This window comes from Hippocampus bargibanti, linkage group LG16 (genome assembly GCF_051943395.1).
Source record: "Hippocampus bargibanti isolate YZ-2025 linkage group LG16, ASM5194339v1, whole genome shotgun sequence".
Classification (NCBI taxonomy): domain Eukaryota; kingdom Metazoa; phylum Chordata; class Actinopteri; order Syngnathiformes; family Syngnathidae; genus Hippocampus; species Hippocampus bargibanti.
The window spans coordinates 6706040-6716192 of NC_142749.1; the positions used below are offsets into that span (position 1 = coordinate 6706040).

General features: G+C 41.9%; 1 protein-coding gene across 1 annotated transcript in view; it reads right to left on the reverse strand.

Annotated features, from left to right (window-relative positions):
• Positions 1-9730, reverse strand: part of lhfpl7 (LHFPL tetraspan subfamily member 7) — an 86611-nt gene extending 76881 nt beyond the window's left edge. Inside the window, exon 1 of the mRNA XM_089017034.1 lies at positions 9030-9730. Within this exon, the coding sequence (XP_088873160.1) occupies positions 9030-9410 (381 nt within the window). The 5' untranslated portion in view covers positions 9411-9730. The remainder of the gene's footprint in view (positions 1-9029) is intronic.
• Between the last annotated feature and the right edge of the window lie 423 nt (positions 9731-10153).

A 10153-nucleotide genomic window follows, 5' to 3' on the forward strand; every position in this document is an offset into this window, starting at 1 on the left:
TCCTCACACCCTTCAAAAGCGCCCACGGTGCGCTGTTAAATGTATGCATGATCCGCACCAGAGCTGGGCCCGAGTGCACATTTTATAATTCATGCGTACGGTGGCAAAGCAAATAGGGAAAGCTATATGTGCTTCCTCCCACTCGGGTTCATTTCACCAGCTAGTCAGGACACTCCATATTACACACAATACATACAGCAAACTCACTGACCCCCTGCAGAAGGGGTGTGGAAAAGGCAAGATGGTTAAATGTACAGTTGCTCATTTGCATTTTTTTCATCTTGTCAATGAAAAAATAAGATCAGTATTCATTTTCGTGATTACTTTTGTTTTAACCAAAGCTCAAGAGAAATATGGACGCTACCAAGCAAGGGTGCATTACCGGCTCCAGCCCAAAGTTGCATCACTTGGATGAAGTGCCCTCCTCCATTCCGGATAAAGCAGCCGCTTGCATTTTAAGTAGTCTGACAAACGAGGCCTCGCGGGTACGAATGATGTAAATGGACCTAAACATGCTGATCGTTTGAATTGAACATGGCAAAAATGTGTCATAGCGCAGCGGGCCACTCGTAAAGATCACTTTGAATCACGAGACTTGGATGAGATTTGAAATAACATCATCTCCTTTGTTCTTAAAAATGGGCACGAGTACACTTCGTCGTCTCCATTCTTCAGGCATCTGTTCACCATCTAAGATCCGTGTTTGAATAACCCAGTCAGGAACACCACCGCCACCTCTCCAAGACACTTCCATACCTCGATTGGTAAATCATTAGGCCCGAGTGCCTTTCCCCCCTTCATCCTCTTCAGCGCCCTCCTCACTTCATCCTCGCTAATGCTTGCTACGTCTTGGTCCACAACAGTCATGTCTTCTACTCTTTGTTCCTTCTCATTTTCCTCATTCATCTATCCTTTCCATCTTGCCATCACACTACTGGCACCTGTTAATACATTGCCATCTCTATCCTTAATCACCCGAACCTGCTGCAGGTCCTTACCATCTTTGTGTCTCTGTCTCGCCAGCCTGTAAAGATCAGTCTCACCTTCCTTGCTGTCCAGCCGAGCATACAAGTCATCATAGGCCTCTTGTTTGGCCTTTGCCACCTTTACTTTAACCGTGCGCTACATCTCCTTGTACTGCTGTCTACTCTCGTCCGTCCTCTCAGTGTCCCGCTTCTTCTTTGCTAACCTCTTTCTCTGTATACACTCCTGCACCTCCCCATTCCACCACCAAGTCTCCTTATCTACCTTTCTTCCACTCGATACACCAAGTACTTTCCGACCTGTGTCTCTAATTATAACACATGCACCTTATATGTCAATTAAGATTGAGCCACAACAGGTCTCGCAACAACTGTTAGCTGCCACGACTCCATTTTCCCATGTAGAAGAAGTCGTGCGTAACCCCAGCCTCTATTGCCACGCCTTATAATGTGGTGTGCCTTATGTTTGGAAAATGTTTATATATTTCTATATACATTTGGAAAATTCATTGCACCTTATATATGGGAAAGGTTTGAAAACACCACATTCATTAGGGGTGCGTCTTATACTTCGGTGTGCCATATATATGGAAAATATTTGAAAATACACCATTCATTGGGGGTGCACCTTGTACGCGCCATATATATCAGAAAATACAGTAGCTGAAATTTCCTGCCATACAGCCGAGCCCACAACTGAGAGGAATCATTTTGCAGGGGGAAACTCGTCCCAATATTGTCTGGACCAACCTCTACTTTTCCCAACTAAAGACTGTCCAAACTGTCCAAGTTGTCATCACAGTGAAGGATGCCTCATATCCAGCGGCATTTCCCTTTATAGATTTTAGAAAGTTGAGACGCAAGCGACTTTTTTTTCCTTCTTTCTGAAGCCACGCAGCTCAGTGTGGATTTGACATTGGATTTATGCTTTGGGAGCTTGGCAGCATTCGAGGAGTGTTCTGGTTTGATCTTGCAGGATTTGTGGGAAATGAAAAGAACAAAACAGTGCAACAGTCATCGGTAGACGTAGCATCTCCTCTAAGCAGCATTGATTCCCACCACCACCACCCCCGCCGCCCTAGAGTTCTCCTCCTACCTTCCAGCATGTCACATGATGATGGAAAGTGGATATAGATTGACCAAATTAAAGTTGTAAATTGTTTACCCTGTCAATCCAGGGTGTTTTATCTCAGAAAACACACACGCGCGCACACACGACTTGCAACAGCAGAGCAAGCTATCATTTATCTCAGAAAACAGGAATGAGCGTTCCCGGTTAAACCAATACATAAACTATCCAGAGTGAAGGCAGTAGAAGTGACAGGCTGCTTAATGAATGGAAGGTGGCCTGCCAAAAGCCGCTGACTCAGCAGCGATTGGTGAGTAGAAGGGCTACGGCGATGCCCTTGCAGTGCCCCCCACCACCATAAAAGAAGTACTGTATGTTGCATCTAACAGAACAGGGCTGGTCAGTATGTTGGTCGCTAAGATCATCAATAAATAAATAACGCATATAAATAAACAAACATTTAGACACAAAAAACAAATAAACAAACAAATAAAATACATTTAATTAAATACATACACACATGCACGCATACGCGCACGAGCACGCGCGCACACACACACACACACACACACATAACTTAAAATAAGTACATAAATTAATACATACATAATCAAATAAATACATCCGTAAATACATTCATAAATTAGCACATAAATGAATAAATACCCACATAAAAAACAAACAAATAAATATAAAACTTAAAATAAATACAGTAAAGACTCGTTATATCGATATTCAAGGGAGTCCGAAAAAATATCGATATAACCGGGACTATCGATATATCCGATATCGATATAACGAGACTTTACTGTAGTCAAATACATAATCATATAGATTCACAGATAAATGAGTAAATACACATAAATACACACATAAAAAACAAACAAACACATAAATATGTTAAAATAAATACATAATTAGATAAATAAATAAATACGTCAAAATAAATAAATAAAGAAATATTCCAATAAAGAAATCTAATAAATGCATTTATGAATACAAATAAGTGAACAAATACACATACATACACACATAAAAACAAACAAACAAATAAACAAATAAAAACGCTACACTCATAAATATATAAATAAAAATAAATAAAAAAATAAATAAATACAGACTTGTGTTTTATACACGCACTAATAAAGACATTGCCGAGTATGTCCGTAATTACATATTAACCCTTCTAGAGACAACTGGACACCTTTTCAGCTTATCAGGTTACAGGTTATCATTATTTGCGAATGTGAGGGTTGAATTGAAATTATGGTGGGAGGGGTCAGGTGGTTTATTTATCGTCAATTACTTTTCAAAATCACTCAGCCCAAGAGCATTCTTAACATTCCATGTCAGTGAGTAAACATCATTGCACCTTCAATGACTTCTGAAGGTGCACCTGAGAATGCCCAAAGCAGGGGGGGGGAGAAATCATCCATTGCAAATAACATCAAAATCCATCAGGCCACATCATAAATACTTCTCCTGCTCAGCAGGACTGATTTCCTCTCGATTTGGCCCCTAGATGGATCGAAAATGCAGACGGCCGTGTTTGTCCGCTCGCACAACGGCTCATTCTATCCATCATCTGGACACACGCTTCTCTGCACTTCCAATTTCTCATCCGTGGGTATATGTGGGCAAGCCAAAAGAGAATCATCAACAACGCTTTTGTACGCGTTTCATCAATCGACACCCCTGGTGGTGAATGCACAACTTTGACAAACTTGCTGTTTGGATAATTCTCATCTGAGAGAACTGTTGGAGGTTAAATATATCGTAAACTGCGCATCAGTAAAAATCCCAGCTGACATTGATTTTGTGTGACATTGGTGCGTTACGTGTGCAAAATGATAAGACATCATACAATGTTGGTCTATTCGTCTCTCCTTCCAAGTGCATCAGGCACCATCTCTAGATTCCAGCAATAATTTCAACAGTTTTGAGTCAAAGCAAACATACAACCAAAACAAATCCAGAAAAGGCTTGATTTGTACGAGGCCGAGTCTGTAATCGCAGTGCCAGTCAACATGGCCTCACCAGCAGCAAGGCGATGTGCAGCCCTTGCTCAAAATCAACCATGTGAAAAACAACTCTGTGGAAGGGATGGCAGTAACACACAGCGGCTGACCTGCCGGCGGCTCTCGTTCCTTCTGTTCGCTTCTCCGTGTCACGTCGCAGCTGGCCTATGGATCAGTGAGCAAGCTGCTCCTGATGGGCCTCAAGGTACGGGGACGGGAGGTAGGGGGGGGGGGGCATTTTGTGCTATCTGCTGAAGCTAAGATCACTCCCAAATATTTCATTTGGTGCACTTGTTATACTAACTTTTGCAGGGGGCATGCATAGAAATCGACAGAAATTTCCCAAAGAATGCAGTTTGCTTGAAAAACGAATCTGGTTCAAACTGTTTTCTTTTAATAAACTTTTTGATTCAAATATGACAGAGAGAGAGAGGGAGAGAGAGAGAAAGAGAGAGAGGGAGACAGAGAGAGAGAAAGAGAGAGAGAGTTAGAGAGACAGCGAGAGAGAGAGAGAGAGAGAGAGAGAGAGAGAGAGAGAGAGAGAGAGAGAGAGAGAGAGAGAGAGAGAGAGAGAGAGAGAGAGAGAGAGAGAAAGAGAGAGAGAGAGAGAGAGAGAGAGAGAGAGAGAGAGAGAGAGAGAGAGAGAGAGAGAGAGAAACAAAGAAAAACAAAGGGAGAGAGCGAGAGAGAGGGAGAAAGAAAGAGAGATGGACAGACAGACAGACAGACAGACAGACAGACAGACAGATAGACAGAGAGAGAGGCAGAGAGAGAAAGACAGACAGAGAGCGAAATACAGACAGAAAGAGAGAGAGACAGACATACAAACAGAAAAAAACAAGAGAGACAGACGGAGAGAAAGAGACAGACAGAGAGCGAAATATAGACAGACAGAGACAGACAGGAAGAGAGAGACAAAGACAGAAAGAACGAGGGAGACAGACGGAGACAGAGATACAGACAGAAAGAGAGACATACAGACAGACAGAGACAAAGAGAGAAAAATCATACAAAGAAAAATGACTGTATAATAAATGTGAGAGTGTGTTTTTGGGGGGGATAATGATTATTTTATTGCTTAAGTTGATGAAAAATACATGGGAAGATGACTTTCAAAACATGATCACATCTTACCTGTCATATTAAAGAGGAAAAAAAGCGCTATTTGATGAATTATTAAAATCATTCATGCCCAACGCATCCCAATATGACATTTTCCGCTTTCTTACAATCAATTTGTAGCATACTATTGGTTCCTCTAATAGCAACGTGATAATGGCCGAGTAAGGAGGTGGATTACGAAATCGCCACTGACGCTGACACAAATTTAAGAATAAAAAGCTCATTTGGACATCCAATGGATTGAATTAAGTTGAAAAAGTTCATCTCTTGCCGTTTTTCCCTGCGGTGTCCCTCGGCCATGACTTCTCCTGACCTCACTAATTACAGAATCAATGGTGACCGCCGCCAGGCAGCGCGCACCTCGATATGTTTTCATTAGCGGCTTGGTAGTAGCGTGTCTGCTGGTCTTAGTAAGACGGGCCACATTTTGAGATAGCGTGTCACCACTGTAGCAGAATGAAGCTGCGGGTCGAGAGAAAATAAATAAATAATTGGTCTTTGTCTTGACGCAATGGGCCAAAAGGGACTCCCCGGGGAAAAGAGAGAATACAACGCGTTCAACCCTATAGCATGATCCCCCCCCCGACAGAAACGCTTTCACATAAAGGGCTGTCACCATAGCGGTTCCCCGTAAAGAATTTCATGGCTACAGGGAGAAGGTTGACGTGTTGCAGTAAATTGAAGAAGTCACTCGTGTTGGTCATCCAAGGAATTCTGTTCCACCGTCGTGTGAGCTTGTCATCGCATTATGTGTTTTGGTGTCTTAACACTTTCGAGGACAACGGTTAGTGCTCACTGGGTTTAAATGTGGAAATTAACTCATTCGCTGCCATTCCCGAATTTATTCAGGAATTGAAGTGTGATGTGGAGCGCCATACCCTAATTTGTTTGTTTTCTTGCTGGGATGCCAATAAAGCGCTGAGCAGATCTATGGCATTTTTCACTTCCACGAGGGGCCACTATTTCCTTTTTGTTCATGTTAGCGCTTTGTTCCATCTTCAGCTGGTGTTAAAGCACTATGTAAACCAACATGTATGCATTGCATTGTATTGTATTTTGGACAGCCACCTCCATTTCAAGGTCATGTAACTCCAGACCCATATAATTTAGCAAGAAGAGCGTCTCAGATTTCTAACGCTGTATTGAATGTTTATGTAGTCCTAAAACTTAATATTCTGTGGTTCCTGCAATTTGAGTGAAAATGACAAAAACCCTGGCACTGTACTGGACACATTTTTGCAGATCGTCTGGCAGTGAATGACTACCATGGACGTTAATGTGTTACTCCTCAAGCCATAATTCCATCATTTTCTGCTCATCCAGACATGTACAATTTTAGTGTGTAGAAGTAACTATAATGATATGATTAATTAATTGATTCATAATTAAATCATTCAACTACAGTAAAGTCTTGTTATATCGATATCGGATATATCGATAGTCCCAGTTATATCGATACTATTTCTATGCACGCACAAAGAAAATTACATGCAAACAGGGTCGGATATATCGATAGTCCCGGTTATATCGATATTTTTTCGGACTCCGTTGAATATCGATATAACGAGACTTTACTGTATGTCCAAATATGCTTATAGAATTGCAGTTTCATTGTTGGGTTATTTGAATACTCTCAATCAGTGTGAACGTTTTTTGTCAGTGTCCTGTGGTTAAGTAGCAACTGTCAAAGGCTTAAAAAAACTATATGACTGAGCAGAAAGTGGCTTTGCAAAGCAGGAACAAACATTTGTCGTCAGTGAACATTTATTTTCATCAAGGCTGAGACAAAAGCTGCCGGATAAAGAAATCCTAAGTGAAATTTATTACATGACTTTGCTCCCTTCTTACAAGTTATTCTGCTTCACTGAGTGGTGGAATTACATTCCAAGTGCTTGGAAGGGTTTCGGCACTGAGAAATAATTTTCAAAGAGGGTAGCTCTACATTGCTGTTATTGGAAAAACAATACCAAATATCGCCCCATTCATTCTTTTTATTTCTATATTTATTTATGTATTAATTCACATATAAGGTGCATTTGCGTATAAGGCACTGGGTCATTTTTTGATGAAAATCGAGGGTTTTAGGTATGCTTAATACACCGTAAAATACGGTACTTTGCCTTCTGGCTCTTGTCAATAAAGAGTAGAGTCGTTAAGATGATTTTTGGCTAGCGATGTTAACATTTAATTTGTTGTTGCTTCCAGAACATCAAGGAAACACAATAAGAGAAATGGAAATGTTCTATTAAATCCCTGCATACACATGTATGTATGTATGATACGCACATATGATACGCACGTATGTATGTATGTATGTATGTATGTATGTATGTATGTATGTACAGTGCGACCTCAACTTACAAACACCTTATCTTACAAACTTTTCGTCTTAAGAACCTCTAATTTATGAAAATTAAACCTTACAATAAGCACTATTTTCATAATACACACCCACCACGGCTGGCGAAGTGATCTTCGGCGGAAGCACACGACCGAACAGCGCTCCAGCCGGCGCCACTTTGCACACCCCCTCTCATTGAACGCACACGTCGATCGCCTACTTGGAGCTTTTTGCTGATACTAGTCTCAAGTGTCAAATAATGTTACCAAAAGCCAACCAAGTTTGTTTCTAATTCAAAAATATCTCCTTCTCCCTTTCTCCCCTTCCTCTCAGTCTCTCCACCCCCTCCCCACATTCAATGTTCACCTGTTTACTTGTGTTGCATTGGCCCCTGTTTGTAAATATTTCGACTCCAGTCACTCAAGCAGCAGCTTATTAACATCTCCCTTTCAAATGCTAATATGCCATCATGCATAAGTCATAGCTTCAGAGGTTACTTTTATGGAATGTAACACTGTATTTAGAAGACTTGCGCTGAGGAGTTCAAGGCAAAAAGGGGTTAAAACAGTCATCCTGTTGTCATGGGAGAATCTGATGCTTCAAACAAACACCTCTAAACTTTATTGGAAGTCAAAGTTGGGCACTTTTGTAACCTAGTTGTGTTTGTTTCTTGCTGTACTGAAGTTTGTGCTTTATATTGTATTTTAGTTTGGTGATCTTAACCTGCCTCCGTAATCATTTTCCATTTTTACTATGATGCATACATTATAAATAACTTGTCCAATAATCAGTTTTCCATAGCGTTAATCCCATTCCAGGTCGCATAGGCTAATCTGACCCCAGGGAACGTTGTAAACATGACCAAAACAATCCAGAGAACAGAAAAAAGGTGGATGAAAGAAAACCAGAGGGAGAAAGAGTGAGAGACAAGTCAAGGTGATGCTGTTGTGTTTGTCCATAAGTGTCACAACAGCAAGTGGCTTGATTGCAGGATTTGTTTGATAGTAACCGGAAAGTCAATTTTAGATTTGAAATCATTTTAAATCAAGGTTAAAACGTGACTGTTTGCAGGGTTATGTAAATGAGCGTTGTGGGAGGTGATAAACTTATGGTGGCACATTGGCTGGTATAGAGGTCGCCACGCCAATTTAGTAAGAGTTTTGCATTGTTCGTATTTTTAACATCTCGACACTCACTCATTCGTGTATTCAGAGGAAGGGGAGGCAAGATGACTGCATTCAAGTCTGGATGAAGCACTCTTGTTCTTGACACCAAAAAGGCCCCGCAAACTCGGGGAAAAGAGGACTCGGATAAGATTCGAACCCAAATCCAGTGTCAGGCAGAAAAGCAAACAATAACATCACTGCGCTGCTCCATGAAATCCAACTACTCCACCTGAGCTCGTGCAATGTTTTTCCATGGTGTCCTCTGTCACGCACCCCCCCGCCCACCCGACAGTGACGATAATAACGACGATGTGCGTGTTCATGTCTTACCTGCCACGAACTAGACGGTATCTCAGCAAATTTCCCCAGGCCTCCGAAGGTGTAACAGCGATACATGTGGTCCAGAGATTCGGAGCAGTGCCAGAGTAAGCCGAAGCTCACAGACTCCTTGTGGTGATATTGGTGATTGTGGTGCTGATGATGGTGATTGGTGGACCTCGGTTGCTCCTTCACAATCCACGCAGGGGAGATAAAACTGAAACTACACACGGCGACCAGAGCGGAGGAAAGGAGCACCCAGAAGCAGCCCACGCAGCTGAACATGGTGGTGACGACCTGGGGCGCAAAGCCCGTACGCACACTGATTCCACACCCGACTTCTTCTTCTTCTTCTTGTTCTTTATTCTCCCGTCTTAGGAGGAGCAAATGCATTTGGAGTACGCAGACGTAAAAGTCAAAGTCCACCTGTGCTCCAATGCACTACGTTTTGCGAAACATCCTCAATCCACTGAAGTGGATTCGCCGCCGCAGAAGTCCCGCTGACTCCTTTCGTGTCTCTGTGCGTCTACAGTTTCTTGAGTGGGGAGGTGAATCCCCAAATTTCAAAATTGTATCAAATGAAACAAGTCGTGCAGTGTCCCACGAAATGTTTGGCACACCCACAAGTGGGTGCGCAGCTGTGGTGCTTCACGCAGGCGATGGAGCGCTCTCGTTAGGAACCAATGACACACCAGTCCGTGGGTCTCCGCCCCCCTCACGTCCCTGTCTGCACCGGCCCAAGGGTGGAAAACCTGCACTTTGCGTTCCTTCCCGCGTAGACTACGCCCGGCCCACTGCGAACATATGTAGTCACACAACATTGCTTTTCCGGAAGACATCTTCAAAATAAAACTTAAGCAGAGCTACTTCAATACGATTCGACTGTCTCGATGTGTTTTAAATTAGATCTTTCTACATATTTGTCATGGGTATAAATATTTGTGAAAATACAAAAACATTCATCCATTCATTTAATTGCTTCCACCTGAATTACATTTTAACAGAAAAAAAGTTGTCCTTTAATATTTTGTTTGTCACAGTACTCATCATAGACCAAGCGTGTAGGCTATGCTAATAATTATATACGTACTGTTTTTAAAATGTCACAAGGGACTCGCTGGCTAAGTATATGAATT